Genomic DNA, 25,916 nt, shown 5'->3' on the forward strand with positions numbered 1-25,916 from the left:
TATAGATGCTAAGGTATGAGGCTATCGCAGATCAGCGCTTCCGTCAGCTCTCCAGCTCAGCTGGCATCTTCAACTCTATCGCCTTTGCACCTCACTTAACTCCGTGTGTCAGCAAGTGCGCACGCTTTGCCCCGTTGGCTTTCATTTGATCCAACCTAGGTAACGCGCTTTGCMCGCTTTCCTTCGCCGAGTGTGCCTTCGCTACTGTTGTTGCATTGCTGTATTTGCTTAACAGCAAATTTCACATTTCACATATGTCAGCGCTGGCACGCGTGCGCAAACGCAGTGGCAAAAGCATCTACTTGTCCAGCAAAAAAGAAAGCTTCCTCACTCATCTCAAGCGTAGCTAAGAGCAACAGTGGCATTTGCGCGCCATTTCGAGATTTTTATTTATTCCGTCTCATCAGTATTCRCAGCGGCATACTTGTATGCCCTGTCACCAGCGCTAAGTCAGCGACTTGTCCGTCCACTAACAGGTTGGTGTTGGCAATCTATCAAAATGCACGCGCGTCGACCTGTTTCTYYTAAGCCTGATCGCTGTTTTTTGYTTCCWTCGTTGGCTGAATGCGATGAGCCGCCAGTCGAGCATCTGCCACAACGTTTCAGCGCATCAAAGTCAATTGCTTTGCTCCCATTTGCCAAGCGTCGCCAAGTAGCCGCTTATCTAGCCGGTTAGCACGAGTAAGCCACCGGCTAGTTGAAGAATGCTGCAAGTTGTCAGTTTCACAGTCMACACTAAGTCGCTCGTCATGGCTCGGTGTGRCATGTGGCATGTGGCACATTCATCGGTATTTAAGTGAGTTGCAAAAATTGTTGTTGCTTTCTAAGTAACTRTGTTAGTCTTCGCATTTACTTAAACGTTTCTAACTGCGATTTTTTGTCATTTCTACGCCATTACTTTTCCTCATTTCAGTTAGCGGTTTTGTTTATGTTCTACTCCGTTTTGCCGGCGCTTTGGTCATTTAACTTCTTCATTGCTTGGGATGTTTTAATAAATGTTTCTGGTTTCTCATTTACCGGAATTAAGTTGGACGTGATTAATTTATAAAAAAAAAAAAATCAGCGATTCACTTGCATCAGAGCGGTATCAATAAGCCAGTTTTAAAATCATTTGTCCGTAATGGACTTAGCGCTTATGCGCGTTTTGGATCAAGTAAAATGTATTACTGTTGGAAAATTATATAAATAGGTTATCTTAAAATCTTCGTTATTGAGGATGATTGAATAGAAAATCGTAAAATTTACCATTTGAACCTGTAGAAAGTTTACCAAGCAGTACAAGCTTCCACTGAGCTATCGATCAATAAGTATATGTTCACTGCTGTTTATCCCAATCGGAAGGAAATACACTTTTTGGTCCAGCTGACYTTTCTCTTACTCTCTTTCTCCCTMTATTTTCCACTACTTTTCTCTCTTGTTCGAATAATCAATCTCTGTTGGGGATGCTTCATCATAGAGGCGTTGTGAGAAAGATAGTCGCTAAAGTCATTAAAGTCGCCAACCACRATTTTGAAATTGTGGCTATCATAGGTGCGCTCCAAGCTCTCATAGATGACATATTTAGTCATATCGTCCTTCTCTTCCGTCGGGGCGTGGAAKCAAATCAGCAATATGTTGAAGAACTTCGCTTTAAAGCAGATTGTGAGACGGAGCSCCGCCTACGTTTACCGTTTATACCAATTCTGGTATCGGATGGTAACCAAATTAAGTTTTATCTCTTAAGATGGACCATTGGAAGTCGCATTTCATCCGCCTGAAGGCTGGCATTTCGCATAGTAATGAAAGTAAATGAAAGAAGCGCTGGTAATGTGTCGATTTCACCTTTGGAACTGTCGGTCACAGAATTATTTTTCTTCTCTACTTTGCTCTACTTGGGAATGAAAACGTTGTATTTAATTCCTCATGGATCTCCTTTTTCAATTGCATTGTCATTTTAGCCTGAGTTCTTTGGTACAATAACCGTAGAATAAGTTTTGATGTAACAGTTTTCTTAAAAAATAAAACAATACAATTACAAACTGAGAGGGAGAGAGAGAGAGTTAGACTTTTATTTTTGAAACACAAAAATCTTTCGGAGTCTTAAACTAACAACTATTTTTGAAGTAACAGTATTTAGCATATCAAAATTTTCGGAAAATAATYCCCACGTGTTTACCAAACAAGTGATCTTGCTCAGTAAATATCCAAAAATTCGATAGAAATTATAAATCTTATCGCTTTATGAAATRCCTTCCCTTCCCAAACAAACTTTTTCAACATTAATGGTTAAGAAAACTTTCCACCTGGAAATAAAACAACGGCTACAATAATAAATGTGCGAAGTTAAGCTTTATGGCGCCCATACTCATGAACAACTTAAGTGTACCACACAGTAATCAAATATCTGCAAATGGCTAAGTGCCTATATAAAGTCCAAATTAGAATTAATGCGATTAACGAATCAACCAGAAATAGTAAACAATTAATACTCAAGAGATTTATTAATAGTATTTACTAATGTATTAAGAATATAGTAATCAATAGAGTGGACAAAACATCGAACGTTCCAATGAATTTATGACGCAAGCGATGTCGCCACCATTCGCAAGCAAAAACTTAAGTTAGGTTCACACACACTTATTTCAATTGTTTTGTTTTCGTTTTGAGCAATTGACAGTAGCTCGCCCACAAAGAGTCGCTTAGACACAAAGCAATAACAAAAACACACGYGTAAGAATCGCAGTTATAATTCAAAATTGGTTGATAGGCGCCGCGAAAATCATGACTCAATCGATTAATCAGCAAATGAATCGCGACACTCATTGGAAGTTGATGATTACATTGTTATTGAAGCTGTTGATCACCAGCACACTATAACAGTATTTGTTTTTATAACAGCTGTTGTGGTGGTGGCGTTTGCGGTGATGACTGTTGTGGCTGATGATAAAGTTGTTGATGTTATATGAGAGCTTAGGCGTTTGTCTAGTAACCTTGATTACTTTGTTTATAGTTAAGCTCATATATGTAGTTGTTGTTTTTGTGGTTTGCAAAGGTTGATGGTTCGKTTTTCTTTTTGGAATACATGGTCTCTATGGAAAATATCTAAGTTTTTTTTTGTATTTCTCTCTTATAATATTATCAAATGCGAATATTAAAAATTTACCATGAAAGACCGTAGTAAGATATGACTTTCCATTTATAAGCAGAGTTTCGATAAGAAATGCTCTTGAAATTTTGTTAATACAAAGTTTATTTGAATTTGTACACTCGCGAGTACATTCCTTTGTTCTCTAGAAGTTTAATTTGAAGTACAATTTCATTCATTTTTTTTTTTTAATACTTTTTGTTAGTTCTTAATCAAATAATTGTGCATACGAGCATGCTTTTTCAATGTTATAAACCCCGATTATTAGGAAAAAACAACGGATGTGTATAAAAAATATTTCTCTAAACCACAATATAACTAAATGCCTGAAAAATACTCAAGTATGATTATTTATACATATATACATATATTTGCAAATACCCGTACGTATGCTTAGTTTACGGCTACGTAACAAAAAAATTATGTACCATTATATTATTTCCACATAGTTCATGATTTGCAAAGGTTTTTAACGGAAATTAGACATCTCTTTGACCACAAAACTTCCTCAGTTGCCCATGCAGTATTGGGAATGCGCTAAAGTTTCTATAAAATAAAATAGAAAAGTAAATAAATAGAAAAAAATATATATAAGTCGACTAATCAGCAAGGATATGGCATATTACTTTCATGGTAGAATAAATTATTTTTATGGCTCTCCATCCAAACATTATATTTTTGCCACTTCCAAAATCTAATCTAGGCTGCCATAACTTAACAACTTTTGTAAAAAAAGTTTCCCATGCGAGGGCTTCATTTTGTTCGATCAATTTGTATAGTATRACAGCTATATCCTATAGTGGTCCGATAACGATTCTTCGGCAAATTTATATACCTGAATCAAAGTGGGATTGACCGCATAGACTTTTAACTTTACATATCCTAACAGAAAAAAGTTTATAGGTGTGATATCACACGATCTTGGTGGGCAATTATCTACTCATCGAAGTGTTCTCTCAATAAATCCATTGATTGGTGCGATTTACACACAAAGCGATATATATAACCATATTTTGAAATGGTTAGCGCATTCTTAGAATATTAAGTAAAATATTTATCAATCACATTTAAAATAAATTCATTTTCATCGGACATACTTGTGGTAGATAATATCGTGATAACATAAGCATCTATATAATACTTGTACTATATACTCACCGAAAATTCGTAGCTATGCCTTGTCGTTACTCCACTTCGCTGTGTTTGCTTAATAAACAACAACGGCAAAATAATTTAATRGAACGTAAGCGATGATGTCACTGGATATTTAGAACGATTAAACAATGTATCACAATTCATACAAATATATGTATTGCTTCAAGCTCTCTTATCCCAACTCCAACCATAATCAAAAAACTAGAAACAAAAACAAAAATGTATTTGCCAAACCACTGCTCCTCGTTCTTGACGTTGACAGCTAAAAAATAGTAAAACATAAATATATATTTTTTAATATGTTTCCAACTAAATAACCTCAAAGTTTATGAAAAAATGTGAAGTGACTGCAAAAGCAAACAACCCAAAATTTTCGCCATAAAAAAATTGACAAAAAAGTTAAAAGCGAAAACACAACGCGTTTTTAAGTACGATTTAACAAAAAAAAGTTGAAATTCTCTAGGAAAGATAATAAAATAAATAACGAAAACCCACAAAAGCGATAAAGAGCAAAGTAAAAAATTCGCTAAACTTAAATAAACACAAGTCGAATGGGAAGCAGCAGAACTGMTAATTGCTAATAAAATGGGCATTTCTTGAAATCGCAAGCAAAAAACGCACACACATACAAATACACACTCGTACATAAATATATGTATACATGACAATTTGGATACGCGCACAATTTCTAAATTCGCAAATTATTGTTGTTGTTGTAGTCAAATGTTGGCAATTGAATTATTGCTAAGAGCAAAGTGAAGCCCGTTTCCGTGCCACTTAAGAAGTTAAATCGAGTTCAAATTAGTCAAATTGCAGCTCTCTCAATCGACAGCTGTTCAAACAATTCCCCCGAAGTTAGATTTGACTCACTCCTCTATATACAGCCTAGACAAATATATCTGCATAATATGTAGCTGAGTTCGTTATGTATGGTGTGTAGACGTTTTATGGTTCAGAAATAATGGGATGCATAACCTACTCGTTTTAAAGAAAAAAAAAAAAAAAACAGAATTTTCAAATTTAATAGGGAATGTTTACTATTATTCGAAAGAACATACTTTGGCATTTACTTTTTGAATATTATCTCTTTCAAATGTTGGCCGCGGCTATGTCTCAGATGGTCCATCCCTGGAGTTCAATTTTCGATGACTCGTTCGAGCATTTCGACTGGCTTGAATCGAAGTGGGATTGTCTGCATAGACTTTAGGCTTTACATATTCTCACAGGAAAAAGTCTAACGGTGTGATATGTCGGTGGTTTGAGGTATTTCCAAAACATGCGTTCTGAACACCACCTATTCAGGTGTCGAAAAAACGTTGATTTCTTAATTAATTTTTTATAAACTGGAATCAAAAGAAGTTATTTGATGCCAAATCAGTACTATACACAGTATGACTCATAAAATCGACGTTTCGAGTGCTCAAAAATATAGTTCTTTCAGTCGGTGTGTGAGATTTGAAGTATTGTTCTGTAGAGTGATCCGTCTTCGGTGGTTGGTTTTCCTGATTTCTTGAAAGCAGGTGATAAACAATTCCTTGTACAGCACTCAAAATTTACTATTCAGGGTTGTTCCAAGGGTATGATTGTGATATTTCTAGTTTTTCCAAAAAACCAGACAACCATTTGCTTGGAAGTGCTTCGTGCGCAAGCAACTTTTGTTAGATTGGCTGAACTTGGCTCTTAACTCAGCTTATGCTCCTATATCTTCATTTCTCAATTTACTTATCCCTTTATCTAGCTCTGTCTCCTTATTCGCTCTCCTCCTTATTCTATGCTTGTTAAACCTCCTGTTTTAGTTCAGATCTGCCTATATACTTATAGATATATCAAGCCGTTTACTTAATCATATACTTTTTCATAATTTGCTGCCAAAGTTGGCTCATCAATTTTGGCGAAAAGCTGTTGTCCACCGTTTCTAAAAATGTAAATTGATTATGAAGCAATTTGCTCGGAAAAACTTATTTTTCTGACAGGTTGAAGAAGTTGGAACATCACTGGGTCAAGAAACCGAGTGAAAAGCATACTTCCATACTTCTTTTGTAGGTTGGGTACTTAACGCGCAACCCACGTAAATCAAAATTTTTATTTATAGTGGATAGGATTGCAAATTTATTCTTCAAACAAACTCCGACAATATTATAATATTGAAAAATAAAGATTTTAAAAAAATAATTAGCAAGCGCTTAATCGATCTTCTATTCATTAATTATGTCCATCTCTAGTATGCCTCATTCTTAAGTCTACAATGGTGACATACTAACTTTCTACATATGTATGTGCATCATCATTTTTGCCGTTGCATGTGATATTCTCAATTATAGTTTTATTTGTATTTACACAAGTACAATGACACAGATAGATATGTATGTAGATAAAGTTGCTGCTGATTTTTAAATAAATACGCTTGTGCCAGCACAAAAGCACGCTCAGCGAAAGCACAGTTATTCGCTGATAAGCACTAAATTAATTCATCAATAACAGCTGGAASGCAAATAATGAATGATTTTACGCTTCTTGACACAAACACGCAAACATACRCTCTTACAAATGGGAGTAATTCGCGCAAATGCAGCTCTGAGCCTGTTTGCTTGTCAACATTTGCACACAAACGTCATCAAGTAGTACCAACTAGTCATAAGTAAATATTTATTTGTAGATGTTTGTATATATAATATTTTTTTATACTCTAGCCACATGTTGCACAGAGTATAATAGTTATTTTACTTAGTATACACTGAACACCCAGATGCTATTGAATATATTAAAATCTGTATTTAGGCGAACGCGTTCCACAGTTTTTGAGATATCGATATGAAATTTCGCACACGTGTTTTTCATCTCAAGAAGCTAATCATTTGTCAGAACCGCTGATATCGGATCACTATATCATATAGCTGTCATACAAACTGAATGATTAAAATCAAGTTCTTATATGGAAAAGTTTTCCATTTGAAGAGGTATCCTCACATAATTCAACAAGGTTTATATTCTAAGGCAACGCTATGATATCATAATAAATTTTTAAGATCGGATCACTATAGCATATATATAGTATGGCAACTATACAAACAACTCGATCAAAATTCAGTCTTTGTATGGAAAATTGTTTATTTGTCAGGTATATTTTCACGAAATTTCGTAAGAAGTTTTGTCTAAAACAACGACAAAATCTCCCCAAAAATTGTTAAGATCAGATCGCTATAGCATATAGCTGTCATACAAACCGATCCATCAAAATTCAGTCGTTGCATGAAAAACTTTTTTATAAGAGCTGATATCTTCACAAAATTGTATATATAATAATGCCTAGGGTAACAGTATATTTTTCAAAAAAATTGTTCACATCGGACTACTAAAGCATATAGCTGACATACAAACTGAGCGCTCAACAAGAACTCATGTTCTTGTGTTTAAACTTTTAAATTTGTGAAAGGCATTCTGGCTTTTATGCAACCGATCCGAATTTTTTTCATGTTTTTTTAAATTTTATTTCATTACCTATATACATATATTTTTTTCTTTAATTTTTCTAACTATGTATCTTTGCGGCCAGCATATTTGCATTTACAAGCATTATTTCTGCAATTATAATTACTTTAAAATATGTTTTTCTAATAACACCTCATAAAAGTCTCATCCACGGCAACTTCTTAAGCATTTCTTATTATTTTTGTTTAAATTTTTTTTCGCTTCACCATTTGCATTTATTAATTCACTCATTATTCCGCTGGCTTTCGTGCTTAACGAACCAATTAACTGKTGGCGAGTACTTCCTTCACTTATGCGCATGGTATTATGCTATTATTATTCTTCAATCCTCAATCTTTGGGTGCAATMAAATTTCCCAGCAAACTCTTACACACGAGTAAATATGTATGTGCTAAATTCCAAGCATTATATGCCGTCTACACGCACAGGGAAGTATGCTGCCCTACACAGAGTGACYGTAAAGAATCTCTGGAATTCACAGTATCAAATAGAGAGGGGACTTGCTGCTTCTTATAAGAAGTTAAACTGCAATAAATTGTTTGCCTTGTTCGTGCCAATTGTGGCCATGTGAGTATGTAGTTGTGCTTCGGTGTTGTTATTGTAATTTTTTGATGTGTACTGCGCCGCACTTGCTGTAATGTCACACCTTTGACCCTGGTAATCAGCTGCTGCTCACAATGACTAGTTTCTATTTTTAGTTACGCGCAGCATTACTTCATTGCGATCGGGTTAGACGTGATGAGAGTGTGATTTACGGGTTTATTAGTGTACCGACATGCATATATTCTTACCAATGACATAATTTATAGATGTTTATAGCGTTTAAAAATTAGTTTGATTAATATATAAGGTGATTTTTTAGTGGTATATATTTATAATTCAAATTATAGATTTCCTAGAGGCATAGCCTCTACARCTGTCAAAGTGAATGTATATATTAGACGTTTAAGTTGAGTACACTTTGCAAAATTACTGTATAAAGATTTATACCGGAAAAAACGTAACGTAATATTTCTAAAAAAAATTTAGAGAGCACCACGCACACGTCAGCCATGATGTCAATTATGCCCTCTCCTGTATCACATATGGTGACAAATGTACAGCACTCTGAATAATTCAAAGAACTTGCTGGGAGCGATTGAGATAATGTGATCTCTGTCCACATAGATTGATCCAAGGCCATTGAGCTGGTTTCCACAAATTGCTAGCCAATCTATAATCAATTGTTCTGGAGTTTTCTGTTCAATGACGCAAAACTGGCATAGTCTTTGCCCATGCTGAACAAGCTCTTCCTGAGGCTGCAGTGCCCTGCATAGAGCGGGCGCAAGGAGATGAAATTTGCCTCGAGGGAGGTGGATCATATCTCTAAATCTCGCCAGGTTGTAACCTCACAGTAATAGCTTGGCGTGGCGCATTCCTCTGTGAGCGGTCACACCGCAATTCATGGTTTTGGCCCCATCATTCTGGAAGCCGCCGCAGAGCAGGGTGGTTCCTCGGCCAAGCAGGGTGGTTGTCGGCTACCCCTTTAAGCCTCGGCACTCAGATATGGTACACAGGGTTGCCAACTGATAGGCGATTCTACCTTCCTATATTACGCTTTTAATGCCGTTTGACTACTGCTGAGTATAACGATATGCTGGTTGCAATAATTACGATGGATATTGATCTCTGCACCTCTGAAGAGACGTTCCAGGTTCGTTTGCATCCAAAAAAAAACATAGAGTCTATTAGAAATTATGGCTCGAAGATCTATTATTTGCAAAATCAAATAAAATTCTTGAAATAATATAATATTTTGTTTTTATATTTGATTTGAAAAAATCTATAACTCTTACGCTTTATACATATATACTCCTGTTATTACCAATTACTTGTCTACAATTACTATGTGTGAACATATGTTTTCTTTGAACACTTTCTTAGAGCTGCCTCTCGAACGCACACATTTGGCTCCAACTCATTAAATACAGATTTGATATAATACAATAGCAATGATGAAACTGCTTTTCTGTTCATTAAAGTTAGCTGCTCCAATACTTACACACAATTGCCTATTATGCCACACACACACATTCACCTGTGAAGACATTTAGCGTTAATCTGTCGCACTTAAATTCACTTAAAAGGCATCACTGCATTAATGTACTTGCCAATAGTCGCATTACATTTGATTACCGTTAATTAATTGATTGTCATTTAGCGCAGATTTTTACAAGAAAATATTTTCACCCCAAACGAATGGTTGTTGCTCTTCCATTTTACTTTTCTCGCATTTCATTGTGCCTTATTTTGTTTTGTTGTTTGCTAAATGAAAAGCTCTTGGGTAATTAACGACACTTTAAGGTGGCAGCAATGTACGGGGTTGTCATATTTCAAAAGCAAAATTGACAACATTTTTATTCAGCAATGAAAATACTCTTAATATGTTTGATTTTAATAGTCAATTCCATAAAAATAGTTGCCTTGTGTTGGGGAGCATTTTCACTAGCAATGAAATAATTAGCTTTCTCTTGGCTGTTGATAGTGATATGGTAATGATTAAATTTAGCAATGAAATATGGGGTTCAATGACTTGTTATTTCTTCTTTTTTACTGGCGTAGACACCGCTTTAGCAGTTATAGCCGAGTTATCAACAGCGCCCCAAGTGGTTTCTTCTTTTTGCTATTTAGCGGCAATTCAAAATTCCAAGTATAACCAGGTCTTTCTCCAACTGGTCTTTTCAGCGTGATGAAGGTCTTCCTCTTCCAACCAACGGAAACCTAATTGAAAACCGTTGAACCTGGAGTATTCCCTTTCATCGGGACAATAGGACCTAGCCGTCGAAGCCCCTGTCTCTTGATTCGCTGAATTGTGTCAATGTCGCCGAATATCTCCTACAGAGCGGGAATGACAAGTATATATTGTTTTAATACTCCCTTTCAATTCAATAGGCTTCTTCGCCACATTCTCTAATGAAATTCACATTCAAGAAAACAAAACAAAACAAATTGCCTCAAAAATGAAAGCAGACCACAATTTAGAGTTCATAGAACCTGAATGCAAATTCGATACAAGTATTTTGTTTGCATTTTATCGAGTTYAGTTTGCTATTCACATTTAAATTTTCGATGTGTTAAACTTTACTATGCAAAAGTAATTTAGTGTGGCCATAAAGATAACATTTGCATACAAATCTCAACTCCACTAACTGTATGAAATCGGTAATTTATAGAATCTTGATAGACGGCGAGTAAAAACGAGTTATGTTCGTAATGCCAGCGAGCGGGTTGAATTAGCCTTTCTCTCATAGGTATGCATATGGAAAGAAACAGCTATATGGCCAATTGATTTCGTAACTCGTGAGTAAGATCGTTAATTACATCTCCTGTTACTGATAATAATGTGTATTCCTTCTCAATAAGGTATATCAAAATCTACGCCAGAACTCAATTTTCGACGGTTTTCAAGCACAAATCGGCCGATACTGCTTACAACCTCATATTGCTCTAGTCCATATTATCCAATTCGGGCCAAAAATGTCATTATTATTATTATTATATCATTAACGCGCCGGTCTTGATCATCACGGAAGATGTAAGGCCCAATGACGCCGTCGGCCCATAAATCGCTCCACGCCGTAATTTTTTCAGGATACAACGGTTACTCATGGAGTACGTGTAAGGCCCAATGACGCCGTCGGCCCATAAATCGCTCCACGCCGTAATTTTTTCAGGATACAACGGTTACTCATGGAGTACGTGTGGATTGCTGCCTGACCAATAGCGCATATTTTGTTTATTGACAAACCGATGTTCAGCACTTCTTTGCCTCACTGGTACTGGAACACTTTGTACTGTGCCTGTGGATTTAAATTTTCGCACTAGATGCTCAATCTGACAAGATGATCATAAATTCGACGGCCCATTCTTAAAGTTGAGGCAACTGACTCAGAATTCGGTAGTAAACAATTTCTTTCTATGGTAAAATGACAAACCTTACTGAAGGAAAATGTCAAAAGAGCGGCGAAGAGAATGGCGTCGTTTGCTGTCCATATCGGTCTACCTTTGTAGCCTATTGAAAACTCTTTCTTTCTGTCTGTATATATATATATATATCTATACACAAACTAGTGGCTCAGTTTTTGATATGTCGATCTGAAAATTTTCACACGTTCATTTCTCTCTAAGTAGCTGCTTATTTGTCGGAACTTCCGAAATCGGACCACCATAGCATATAGCTGTCATATAAACTAAACGACGATCAAGTTCTTGTATGGGAAATTTTTTATTTGACAATAATTCTTCATGAAGTTTATCACGCAGTATTATCCGAGGTAACGGTAGAATCTCCGGACCACCAAAGCTGTCATACAAACTGACAGATTAAAATCAAGTTCTTTTAAGAAAAACAAAACGAATTAATGTTGTTTCGTCTATTTATCAACAGCAGACACCGTACTGTAAATCCCCTAAGTAGTAGGCTTATCTCGAAATCATAAATGGATTATTTTTTATTCCATACATTATACCCATTCATTACAGCAAAACYTGAAAGTCACACTTTAATGCTTCGAAAAAATTTCTCTCGAACATTTCGCTATAAAATGAAAATAGTAAATATCCCACAAAAATTTATTTCAYAATAGTTTTACATAAATCATTTGATATAATTTTAATCACCTTTTTAAATAATAACGCGAACAAATCTTGGAAAAACAACGCCGCGTCAAGACAAATGAATGAAGATCAATACACTTTTGAATGGCGCTATTGAATTGCCATAACAATAAAATAGCCGTCAAAGACCATAGATGTCTTTTCAGCAATAACAATGCTTATTTGACGAACTATAATTACGAATATTTAACCAAAATAAACAAAAATATTAGCATAAAAATACAAATCACAAAGCTGATCAAAACGCCATAAAAGCAACCGTTTGACAAAGTGCTAAGGCGAAAAAATTGGGTGTACAACGTATGTACACGCGACCAACTGTCACTCAGTCAAGTTTAAGGTCAAGTCAACCATAATTGGCTAATTGCTTGGACGTTGCTTGCGCGCCTGCTTGCTGGCCGACTCGCCGCTTATGCTCAAATATGTGCTGCTCACGGCAAAGTGGCTGCGATTTTGTCCATGGCAAATCGKTGCCGGTTATTTCGAGAAACATGTCTACACATTTACATGTGTATGTGTGTGTTTGTAAGCTTTATTGGCTTTAACACGTACATGGCTTTGGCTCTTATTAACTGAAAACTGGTTGTTAGCGCTGCTGCTCGTCTGTGAGTATGTCTAATGGYCACTTGAAGTGCCAGCTTCAGCGCTTCAACATTTTCCTTGCCTCTCGTGCGGTCTCCTGTTGTTGTGTGGTATTTGGTCATTTACGTAGAGACTGTATCAAAACAAGTTCACTCGCACATTCCATACGATTTCATATTGACTATTAAGCGCGCCAAATCAATAATGATAAACGCACCAATAATCAATGACAGCTATTGGAGAGCGGGAGATGGTAAAACTTTTACGTGCTTGCCACAAAATGTTGTTAGACAAGCTGTTATTTTAATTTATATTTTTTCAGAAAACCATAACTTCTGAAAATCACTTCTAAACACTTGCTTACATCCTAGTATCTTATCACTATTAATATTCTGCTATTTAAATGTCATACTAAAAGTCTCTTCGAAGTGAGGTTATATTTAAGCAAGTCACTTTTTCATATAAAGTACATTCTATTACACTCCAATAGCCGTCTATCATATTGGAGGACACCAGTAAAATATTAACAATCGGCTATAATTCAAAAGCTATTAGCGCTTTTATGGCACTGGTGGCAAAGAAGACTTGTAACACAGCTTTCCTGTTGGCTTGTTCAAAAAAATTGTAATGAGTTTAATAAATATGCTTCCCGAGTAGTCAAGTTTAGCTTAAGCACATGCTATATGTGTCTAGTTTAAATATTTAACCGGTTCTTTTTTGTTTAGAAATATCATTTATCTTATTGCATAGTCATAATTCATATTATTTTTTTGTTTTAGATTCCTCTGACATCGTCGATTGCAAACTGAAACTGATTCTCGGCTTAATATGGACGCTCATTTTACATTACTCCATTTCGATGCCACAATGGGATGGCGAAGATGAAAGCCAAGTGAATGGCTCGGGTCCAACGCCCAAACAAAGGTAAATTTCTAGTATTTTATTGTTACATTTTGACTTCCAGAAGATAATTCTGAACATTATTTTTACACTGAACTATTCGGAACTGCGCCGAAATGAAGTTTCATACTTTGATCTGGGGGTATATTAAGGTTGCCATGAAATTTGTAAAACAATAAGTAAGGAAGGGCTAAATTCGGGTGTTACCGAACATTTTATACGCTTGCATGACAAGTTTCATCAAGATATCTCAATTTTTACTCAAGTTACGGCTTGCGCGGACGGATAGACAGACATCCGGATTTCAACTCTACTCGTCACCCTGATCACTTTGGTATATGTAACCCTATATCTGACGATATATATCGTTATTAACAACTTTATCGCGAGAGTATAAAAATGATGCCCTCTGAATTACATGAAAATATCTGTTCTTCGTGTTCGATATCAGGGACCTCGAAAAGTTATAGTCCGATCACGACAATTTTTCCACAAGGGATACCTCAGCTCAAATACCGTATTTGYGTAAAGTTTTATTCCGCTATCATCATTGGTTCCTAACGTATATATTTTACAGAGAAAGCAGCAGATGGAATTCTAAATAGCGTTATATTGGAAGAAGGCGTGCTTGCGAACCGATTTCACCTATATTTCGTACATATCATCAGGGTGTTAAGAAAATATTATATACCGAATTTAGTTGAGATCGGTTGAGTAGTTCCTGAGATATGGTTTTTGGTCCATACGTGGGCGACGCCACGCCCATTTATATTTTTAAAAAAAGCTTAGGTGCAGCTTCCTTGCCATTTCTTCCGTAAAATTTAGTGCTTCTGACGTTTTTTGTTAGTCTGTTAACGCACTTTTAGTCATTTTCAACATAACCTTGTGTTATGGGCGTGGTTATTATCCGATTTCTTCAATTTTTGAACTGTATATGGAAATGCCYGAAGGAAACGACTCTATAGAGTTTGGTTGACATAGCTATAGTAGTTTCCGAGATATGTACAAGAAACTTAGTAGAACGCGGGGCCACGCCCACTTTTCCAAAAAAATTACGTCCAAATATGCCCCTCCCTAATGCGATCCTTTGTGCCAAATTTAACTTTAATATCTTTATTTATGGCTTAGTTATGACACTTTATAGGTTTTCCGTTTTTGCCATTTTGTGGGCGTGGCAGTTTGCCGATTTTGCCCATCTTCCAAGTTAACCTTTCATGGAGCCAAGTAATACGTGTATCAAGTTTCATCATGATATCTCAATTTTTACTCAAGGTACAGCTTGCACGGACGGACGGACAGACAGACATCCGGATTTCAACTCTACTCGTCACCCTGATCACTTTGGTATATATAACCCTATATCTGACTCTTTTAGTTTTAGGACTTACAAACAACCGTTRTGTGAACAAAACWATAATACTCTCYTTAGCRACTTTGTTGCGAGAGTATAAAAAAAGAAACATCGGAGATCTTGTTGATGATCAGTGTACCAATCCCATTCAATTGTACCCAACCGTCTGTCTGTATATATGCGAACGTTATTTCTTCCTACGAAGCTACTTGTTTGTCCGAACATTTAATATCGACCACCATAGTATATAACTGCAATATAAACTGAACGATAAAAATCAAGTTCTTACATAGAAAACTTTATTATTTTACAACGTAATGTAATGGATAATTATCGAAGGTAACGGTACAATCTACTAAGAAATTATTCATTTTGGCCCGCTATATTATTAATATAACCGTTATACAAAGTGATCAATCAATATCAAGATAAAAATTAATGAATTTTAATCTTCAGATCCATCTGAAATATAGCTTTATCCCACTTTTTTAAAAATCATTCATAACTTTATCTGTGACCTCAACTGAATACGAATATATGAAAGATCTCGGCTGGACGCCTATGCTAGGGTTAGGGTTGCGCTCAGGCTACTACTATGCTAAGTAGGTTAGCTGCGAATAATACGCAACCCCCGACCAAGAGCTGCAGGAGAGGATGGCCTGGCTCAAAACCCCTCATGCACCCAATGGGAGAATATTCCCACGAAAGAGAGGGAACAAAGCAACGAGAGAACAATGCATCGAGCAGCACCAAAGTTGCATAGACATCGACGAAAACCCTGGGCAAGCGCCAAACAGAAACGAGGTCAATAAGATTTTGGTTATGGAGTACTGCAAATTCGGAATGAATTAGTTTGACGGAGGGCCAGTAATCTATCATCTCAGTAGATGAAATATCTAATGGGTCACATTCAGTGACATCTCCCTAAATCGCTGACAATCTAATACTGTTCTCACCTCCGTCTCTGGCAGGTGTTCAAGTACGTTCAATGCACGCCGCCATAATGTTTTGGCTGTACAGGTTCAGTTGAGACGAGCTCGTATTTGGCTCTGAAGATAAGCTCACATAAGGACTTGTGTCAAACCTCGCGTGGCCTCACTGCTTGCATAGGTAACCATAATATTCATAAAGAGTAACTGTTACAATGTGGGGAGCTTAAAGCGGAGACCCATTTTATCCGTAAAAAAAACGAATATACCGCAAAAGCTGCAAAAGCTCCAACAGAAAGAACATCGAAATAAAGATAGCCAGTACAAGAACTCGGGACCATCATTGGTAGAAGTAGTAGGATACTTAGATACCCTACACTCACCATTACTCCTAAATAACCCGACAAAACTGGAAAAAAGATAACCTCAGGGAAAGCTCTGGCCTCACAAGCACCATCAGCAAAACAAAGAGAAGGGAAGAGCACCCTAGTTGCCACCACAGAAGGACCACAAAATTCACCAAAATAGGAGTAGATTACTCAAATGAGACTGGCAGAAGAGGAATCTTGAAGACGGCGATGGAAAAACAGAAGAACGTCAGCGTTTATGTTAAACACGGAGCGCCACAACTAGATGAACTCTTTGACGTAATACGGTACAAGATGCGTCTACTTAGATGTCCCCGTTATTTCTCAGGTGGTACTGGTTCAGAGGCCATAGAAACTGAAAAATAACGGGGACATATAAGTAGACCCATCCGAACCCCAGAATCAATAACTTCAAAGCGGCGACAAACCCTGTAGTAGTTCAAATAATTCATCACATTTACGCTGTTCGCTATTTTTTGCAATTCCATTGCCACGCAAGAGATATGTCGGCGATATTAAACATGTATTAAGCTCTTTTCAGGTAGTTTTGTTACTATATAAGAATTTCAAGCGTCTGAAAATCTTAACAGACCTTTTTTGCTATTTGAAGCACTTGAGAATATTCTTTTTCTGAACAAATTTAAATATCTTCTTTCTCTTTATTTATTTTACAGGCTGCTCAATTGGATCCATACTAGAATYCCCGATATGCCCATCAACAACTTCACCAACGACTGGACCACCGGTAAGGCGGTTGGTGCCTTGGTTGATGCTTGYGCGCCCGGTCTCTGCCCCGACTGGGAGATGTGGGATCCCAAGGATGCTGTACAGAATGCCTCCGAGGCCATGGGTCTCGCCGATGACTGGTTGAATGTGCGTCAACTGATTAAACCCGAGGAATTGGTTAATCCCAATGTGGATGAACAGTCGATGATGACCTACTTGTCGCAGTATCCAAATTCTAAGTTGAAGCAAGGTGCGCCGCTGCGTCCCAAGACCAATCCAAATAGGTGAGCTCGTATTTTGAAAAATTTATTTTGAATAATAAGAGCTACAAATTACCGTTAATATATATTTATATTAAATTATTAAATTTTCTGAGCGTGTACACATTTAAAAACTGAATTAACTGCAACTGGCACGTAATCTTTTTCAACTACAATTCAACTTATTTCTTTCTACTTTTTCTATTTGTCTTCTTAATTAATATTATATATGTGTGCGCATACTACTTTTTTACATATTAAGTGGAACGCATAATGTTTTTTTTTTAATGGTTTTTGTGTGGAGGTGAGAAACTGCCTATAATTGAAATATTTGGCATTTTTTTATTAAATTTTTTATTTTTTTAAATTTTTTCTTTAATAATGATTTTTTTTTAATATTTTAATTCTAGGATTTTTTTAATTTTGATTTTTCTGTTTCAATTCGAAAAAGGATTTTATGTTGAAAAAATATACTAAACATAATACTGATTTTTAGTCCTATTTTTAACATTTGTTTAATTTTTTACGAAAGTATTGTATTCAATTTTATTTTAACTTTTATTATTTTTTTTCTATTCGGAACTCGTTATGTTGAGGTTAAATAATACCAAACTAAATAGTTTTGTTGTCCTTAATTTCTATTTTTATTTCTTTAATATTTTTAAGATTTCACTTATTTGTTTAGTTTTAATTAAAAAAAAAATAATATAAGTTTTTACTTATTTTTTTTTTATTCAATAGTTTTACATTAAATGAAATTCAGTAATTTTTTATTCTAAATTTAATTCAATTTTTTATTTCAAACTTTTTTTATTTTTTTATTTTGTTTTTGCCATTTTCCCATAAAGTTGTCTTTGGCTTACAAATTCAAAAATCTAATATGTATTTTTTTCTTCCTTATATCTATTTTTTCTTCTGCGTGTTTCAAAATTGTTTATTGGATATTGTTTTTTCACAAAAACCTATGCAAAACATACAAACAAAAATTTCACTGAAATGAAAAAAACGTAAAAATCAGCATTCCTCCACCGCGGTAAGTCTGGAATGCTTGCATATTGTTACTTTTAACTGCTCAACGCGGCTAAATAAGCACAGCAATTTGTTTTGTTTCTATTGTTTGCAGAACAGCTTAACCGCCATGTACCAGTTATTTAGTTATCTTTTACGTTTTCTTGCTCTTTCTGCTAGCTACACGTGTATGTCAACGCCTTTCTACTTGCGTCTTTGCTAAGTGTCATTATGTACTTCTCTAAACACTTTTATTATGTTAAATATTTGATTTCCTTTTGTTTCGGCCAATTCGCCTTTCAACGCACTTTTCAAACGGCAAAAACGTATAAAGCAAGTAAATGACGCTATATTTTATATAAAATTTAATATTGAGAATTCGGTGAAGTAATTACGGTTGTAGAATTTTTGTTTTAACGCACAAACAACGGTATTTAACAGCAAAAATATATGAATTGCGCTTAATAAATAATAACAGCCACTAATGGAATAGGAAAATGCATATAACCGCATTCTATGGCACTTAGCAAAACTTTACGCAAAGCGCAAGGGATACTGTTAAAATTCAAATGTTATGTTGATTAACAGTAAGCAGCGCCGCTTTCATTAACAACAGCGGTCATTTGTGTCTGTGTTCTCTTTAAATGCTTCATAAGGCATACAAATCGTTGCATAGCCGCAGGCGCTTATTGTGAAAAAGAATACAGCGACAGCAGATCATGTTAAGAATATTCACCGCTCAAATATGTTAACTAACTGCACTTTGACAGAGAATGTTACGAATTTTTTTGCTGTAACAAATACTCAATATGAAGCTGCTCTGCTAAAATGTGGTATCAATAAAAATGCACTTCGATTGTAGTGTTTTGTTTATTAACAGCCATAACATCGATTTTATGGTTAATAACGTTTAAAAAATTATAATACTAATTAAATAATATATTATAATTATAATTAAAATATTATAAATATTTAAATTTTTTTTTTGTAACGCACTGGATATTATAAAAAGCTCTGCCATTTGTCTAACAGCCAATGCAGTAAAAATTAACATAGCACTTGGCTAATAACATATTGTAAGTATTTAAGGCAATCCATGAATAATTAGTGAATAACAAACAATTCTTTAATAAAAATCTGAATATCAAAGAATTGCATTTAATTACTCATTGGTTACAATAAAAGTATTGCACTTTTTGTAGTTGTACTTACAGTAAATCAATTTATTTATTGTATTTATTTGAAACAATTCTTTGTTAATTTGCTTGATCACCTACCAATGCCTACGATCTACTTCCGAACAGAGTACGTGCTTATGGTCCTGGCATTGAACCGATAGGTCCTGTGGTGGGGGCACCAGCCAACTTTACGGTGGAGACTTTCTCCGCTGGCAAAGGTATACTACACTATTGTACAATAACCTTCAATTTTTAAATCATACTTTTCCTTTCTCTGCAAATCCTCACAGGATCTGTTGATGTCGATATCGTTTCGCCAAATGGTCAAATCGAAAAAGCCGATGTACGCTTCAACAACGATAAGAATCTGACCTACTCCATTTCATATATACCCAAAGCTGAGGGTGAACATAAAGTGTTTGTGAAGTTCTCTGGTCGTGACATACCGAAGAGTCCGTTCCCCGTTAAGGTGGAAGGTCATGCCGGTGATGCTTCTAAGGTCAAAGTTACTGGACCAGGTATACAGCCAGCTGGTGTTACCATTACCAAACCGACTTTCTTCGATATTGATGCTAAAGACGCTGGACGTGGCGTACCCGAGGTAATCATCATCGATCCGGCCAACCACAAGACATCCGTGGCGGCTAAAGTACGTCAATTGGAGAACGATGTGTGGCGTTGTGAATATGTCGCCTCCACGCAAGGTCTACATTCAGTTAATGTCTTTTACGCTGGCAATCCCATACCGAATAGCCCCTTCCCGGTGAAGGTAGCGCCGCTGTCTGATGCGCGTAAAGTACGCGCTTCGGGTCGCGGTCTGCAGGCGAACGGTGTACGCGTCGGCGATGATGCTGACTTCAAAATTTACACCGAAGGTGCTGGCGAAGGTATACCGGAGGTGCGCGTGATTGGACCCGGCGGTGCTAATCAAAATATTGCCTTAACTAAAATTGATGGTTCTACATACGAATGTCATTACTTCCCCACTAAAGAGGGTCGTTACGTTGCTATGGTCACTTTTGGTGGCCAAGAGGTGCCAAAATCACCATTTGAAATTAAGGTTGGACCCAAGAAGGAGTCTTCTATTGTCGCCTATGGTCCCGGTTTGAGTGGCGGTATCATCGGTTATCCCGCCGCTTTTGTTGTGGAAACTAATGGCGAAACTGGTGCACTCGGCTTTACTGTAGCGGGTCCATCGCAAGCAGAGATCGAGTGTCATGACAATGGTGATGGTTCTGCATTGGTCAAATATCAYCCAACYGCTGTTGGCGAATATGCAGTGCACATTCTGTGCGATAATGAAGACATACCCAAGTCACCGTTCATTGCACAGATCTTGCCGCGCACAGATTTTCATCCTGAGCTGGTGAAGACATTTGGCCCCGGTTTGGAGAAGAATGGTGTAACAATCGGTAAACCACAAACATTCACRGTGGATACCTCCAAAGCTGGTTCAGCTCCCTTGGAAGTTGTGGTCGAGGATGTGTATGGAAAGCGGGTACCGGTAGATATCAAAAATAATCCAGATGGCACAAAGACTTGCACGTATGTTCCAACTTCAGGCGTACCACATACGGTTGAAGGTAAGTGAAGTGTTTAAAGATCTTTATTAAGTTTATTTCTCATAATTTTTCTCCAACTCAGTCAACTATGGCAGCGTGGCTACACCCAATGCCCCCTACCGCGTCTACGTGGGCGTCCCAATCGATGCCAATAAAGTACAGGCATTCGGTCCCTGGTTGCAGCCTGGCGTACGTCCCAACGCACCCACACATTTCAATGTGGATGCACGTGATGCCGGCGATGCCGAGCTGAAGGTGAAGATCGTACACGAGGAGACTAAGGTGGAAGTGCCAAGTCGCATTATCGATAACGAAGACAATACCTACACAGTRGAGGTCATTCCACCCACCAAGGGTGCCTACACTACCACCATGACTTATGGCGGTCAACCTGTCCCTCTCGGCCARAAGGTGCTTGTGGAGCAAWCATTGGACGTTACCAAGATCAAAGTTGACGGTCTTGAACCAAGTAAGTATGCAGGGCTTTTAATGTTTTATCTCGCTCTCTCATTTTTCACCTATGCATATCTGAGTTATATTGTCGAAACCAAAAACCAAAAAAAAATAAAGAAAACAAAATAGCAATGGTTCAGTCAATTTAAGTGATAGTTTACAACAAGATACAAGAACAATACAAGGTCATCATCTAAGCCCAAAAACTTTCGTTACAAACTTATTCACGTACAAGCTGCACCATTGAATAGCCTCCAGCAGTTCCGCATCATTACGCGTGGCCTGCCGAAAGCGGATCTCGCCGTCACCATTACCAGTCCATCGGGCAGTCGMATACGCGCGCACGTCATACCCACCGCTGAAGGTTTCCTCGTCAATTTCACACCCACCCAACTGGGTGAATACCTGTTGAGCATCTGTTTCGGTGGCACACCGATCGCGCCACGCCCATTCCGTCTACAATGTCTCAGCGGCAGTGATTCGAATAAAGTGCGCGCTTTYGGACCCGGYCTGGAACGCGGTCTGGTAGCACAACCAGCTGAGTTCATAATAGACACACGTGGCGCTGGTCAAGGTGGACTCGGTGTGACCGTAGAGGGTCCCTGTGAGGCTGCGATTAATTGCCGCGACAATGGCGATGGCACTTGCAATGTCGCCTATCTACCSACCGAAGCCGGCGAYTATACTGTGAACATCACATTCAACGAACGTCACATCAGCGGTTCACCATTCCAGCCGGTCATCATGCCACTGCCGAACCTGCAAAATACGCGCGTGAGTGGTATTGGCATACAACCACATGGTAGGATATTGAAATTTACGCAGGCATCGAATTATTTGCATTCGATGTARTTCTGATGCTTCGCCGTTACTGTTGTCAGCCAACCCGCAAGCGCATGCGTGACTCAAACAAGTACGATCAGCATAAAGGCCAACGCAATATTGAAATTTCTTTKATTAAAACAAAAACAAAAATWAAAACAGCAAACGCCTACAAAATTAACCAAACGCTTTTGTGTGCCACAACAACTGGTCTTCCAAGCCAAACCAGTCTTACTTAACCCAAGCATTTACTGTGTTCGTTCGTTCGTTCGTTCGTTATTTGCAAACTAATCACAATTCTAACAGTAATTATGAATAATATATTCGATAGCATGTAAGCCCCGCCTGCGTGAGTTCGTAAGCCACCCAGTCATGGGATCTCGGAGGCATGGCGAAGCTTTGCCTAAACACTTACGAAGYGTATTCGGCAACAGTTTTATATTTGGGTCGTACTGAGCCTTAGTTCGYTTACATAYGAAGTAACGTGAAAGTTAACTGTGCCGCAAATCAAAAGGAAAGCCAAGTTCAAAAACTTTCACGCACCTTCGTGCGTAAACGCTGTTACCTTCACTTTTACACTAATCGCATTTAAATGTTTTCTTCTTTCATTTATTTTGTGCGTTATACGGCTCACTCGCTCAAATAACAAGTAACAATTAACTAACACAACTACTCTCTCGCTCTACAGGCGTCATTATGAATGCACCGACTGATTTTATGGTTGACATGAGCAAAGTTGGCAGCAAYATCGACTCAACGAAACTCTCCTGCGCCATATTCGATCCCAAGGGTAATGTATTGCCTAGCAAGATTGTTTCAGGTCCATCCGATGACATCTTTCGCGTCGCCTATACACCCTTCGAGGCTGGTCGTCACACCATTGAGYTGCTSTACGATAACATTCCCGTGCCTGGTTCGCCGTTTGTGGTGCATGTGAAGAGTGGTTGTGATCCGTCACGTTGCAAAGCTTACGGTCCGGGATTGGAGAAAGGTCTGACGAATCAACAAAACAAATTCACGGTAGAAACACGTGGTGCTGGCAATGGCGGTCTATCGCTGGCCATTGAGGGTCCATCCGAAGCGAAAATGACCTGCACCGACAATCGTGACGGCAGCTGCGATGTYGAGTATTTGGCGACAGATCCCGGTGAATACGATATCACTATACGTTTTGCTGACAAGCATATACCCGGCTCACCGTTCCGCGTATTRGTCGAAGAGACGGTAGACCCCAGCAAGGTGAAAGTATACGGACCCGGCATTGAGCATGGCGAAGTGCGCGAAAGTGTGCCAACCTACTTCAATGTAGACGTCAGCGAGGCCGGACCTGGACGCATAGCCGTCAAATTGACCAACTCTGAGGGYATACCTGTGGATAATCTGCGCGTCGAAGATAAGAGCAATGGCATATACGCGGTGCATTATGTGCCGCCCAAACAGGGTTCAGTGCTGACGTGCCAAGTGAAGTTYGCCGACGAAGAGGTGCCATGCAGGTAAGACATATATTAAAATGCGATTGTGTTTTGCGGTTTTCACTGAACATTTAACTTTGCGTTWCACAGTCCCTTCGTAATGACCGTGTTCCCCAAGTCGGAGGCAACTAAAGTAAAAGTTAARGGCGTCAATGAGAAGAAGAAAACACCTGCATCACTACCAGCCGAATTCGAGATCGACACCAAAACGGCCGGTCAAGATGACATTAATGTGGCGATCAAGAACCCGAAAGGTAAACAATTAGCGCCCCGCATGGAAGAAGTCGGCAGCGGTACATATGTTGTGTCATTCGTGCCCGACGAATGTGGCACCTATCATGTGAGCATCAAATATGGCGATAAAGATATTGAAGGATCGCCATTCAAACTCGAAGCATTCCCCACGGGTGAGGCGAAGAAGTGCAAGCTGGTCGAAGAGGCGCCGAAAATACAAGCGTCCGGCAGCAAGAGTCACCTAACGGTGGATGCGCGCGACGCGGGTGATGGCGCGGTCACATGCAAGATCACCGATCACAAATCCGGACGGTAAGTAGTGGGTTCAGGCGATGTAAAATTCGGATGGGAGTGACTGGCATTGGGGTACAATTGATTATTAGTATTATTTAACTAATTTTTACTACACTTTCATTCACAGAGAAATCGTTGACATCGATGTCTTGGAGAAGGATGGCTTCTTCGACATTTTCTACGCGCTCAAGGATCCCGGTGATTATGATATTAATGTGAAATTCGGCGGCAAGGACATACCCAATGGTAGCTTCGCCATAAAGGTAGTTTAAAACAATTTTAATGCAAAATTTTCAAATGTGAGACTATACTAAGCCAAAGAAAAGGGTTCTAATGGCAAACACAGTGTGAAATACTAGTCAAAGCGTTGCGCAGAAAATCTTAAATTAGCAATTATTTTCAAAGTAAGCAAAAAACCAAAGTTAACAACAATTAAATAAAAAAATTTACATATTTTTAATTTTAAATGTGTCATTGTCTTGTCATAAGTGAAAAGTGTCAACTGTTATGTGTTACACGTAAGAACCAATTACTGTTACAGCACAAATACACGCAAACAATTTAAGTCAATGTTTTAAGCAGTTTATTTACTAAGTTAAGCGCCCATCAAGTGAAAAATTTGCTTAAAATTTTTTGAAGAAAATCTATGCAAAAAGCAATACTTTTTTACACTTAAAAAAAAAAAAGAAACATTGTAGAACTTTGTAAAACTCATGAATATGACATAAATAAATAAAATAAACAAATTTGGTACTCAAGAGCACCACAAAAACAACAAAACGATACTCGTAATTAGTTTCAATGAGCATGTGCAGTAGCGTGAAATAAATTTCCAGTGATGCGCGCTTTTTTTTCACACCAAATTTATGTTTACACGCTCTTACGCTTTCTTGCTTCACATTTTTTTGCTGCTTGTTAATTTATTTTTCTTTTCATAAATTTATTAATTTATTAATGTGTTTTAGTATTAAGCATAAGCTTTTTAGTTGTTTGTGTGTGTTTGTATTTTAACATTTTGTTGCTGCGATTGGTTCGTGCGTTTGCGCAAACATACCGACACACAGGCAGACAAACATACATACATACAACAACACAAGCAACGACACGTTGTAATTTTTTTGTTTAATATTTATGTTAATTTATTTTATTTTTTCAAACCACACTTTGTGAAAATTTGTTTAATTTAACGCAAAATTAATTAAGAATTAATTAATTGAAAAAAAATTTAATTTAACGCAAAATTAATTAAAAATTAATAAATGTTTTTTTTTAATTTAACACAATTGTAATTAATTTAAACAATTTTTATTTAACGTAAAATTAATTAGTAATTAAATAATTTTAAAAGTTTAA

General features: G+C 37.3%; 1 protein-coding gene across 1 annotated transcript in view; it reads left to right on the plus strand.

Moving 5' to 3' along the window:
* The window catches only part of LOC108970712 (filamin-A), an 89,454-nt gene that overhangs the window by 19,626 nt on the left and 43,912 nt on the right, over positions 1 to 25,916 (plus strand). Inside the window, exons 3-12 of the mRNA XM_018936239.1 lie at positions 13,786 to 13,930; positions 17,229 to 17,564; positions 18,559 to 18,573; positions 19,853 to 19,944; positions 20,017 to 21,309; positions 21,371 to 21,757; positions 21,977 to 22,543; positions 23,252 to 24,056; positions 24,126 to 24,581; positions 24,691 to 24,826. Of these exons, the coding sequence (XP_018791784.1) occupies positions 13,786 to 13,930; positions 17,229 to 17,564; positions 18,559 to 18,573; positions 19,853 to 19,944; positions 20,017 to 21,309; positions 21,371 to 21,757; positions 21,977 to 22,543; positions 23,252 to 24,056; positions 24,126 to 24,581; positions 24,691 to 24,826 (4,232 nt within the window). The remainder of the gene's footprint in view (positions 1 to 13,785; positions 13,931 to 17,228; positions 17,565 to 18,558; positions 18,574 to 19,852; positions 19,945 to 20,016; positions 21,310 to 21,370; positions 21,758 to 21,976; positions 22,544 to 23,251; positions 24,057 to 24,125; positions 24,582 to 24,690; positions 24,827 to 25,916) is intronic.

The sequence above is a fragment of the Bactrocera latifrons genome, unplaced genomic scaffold (assembly GCF_001853355.1).
Source record: "Bactrocera latifrons isolate USDA-ARS-PBARC rearing strain unplaced genomic scaffold, ASM185335v1 scaffold_107, whole genome shotgun sequence".
Classification (NCBI taxonomy): Eukaryota; Metazoa; Arthropoda; class Insecta; order Diptera; family Tephritidae; genus Bactrocera; species Bactrocera latifrons.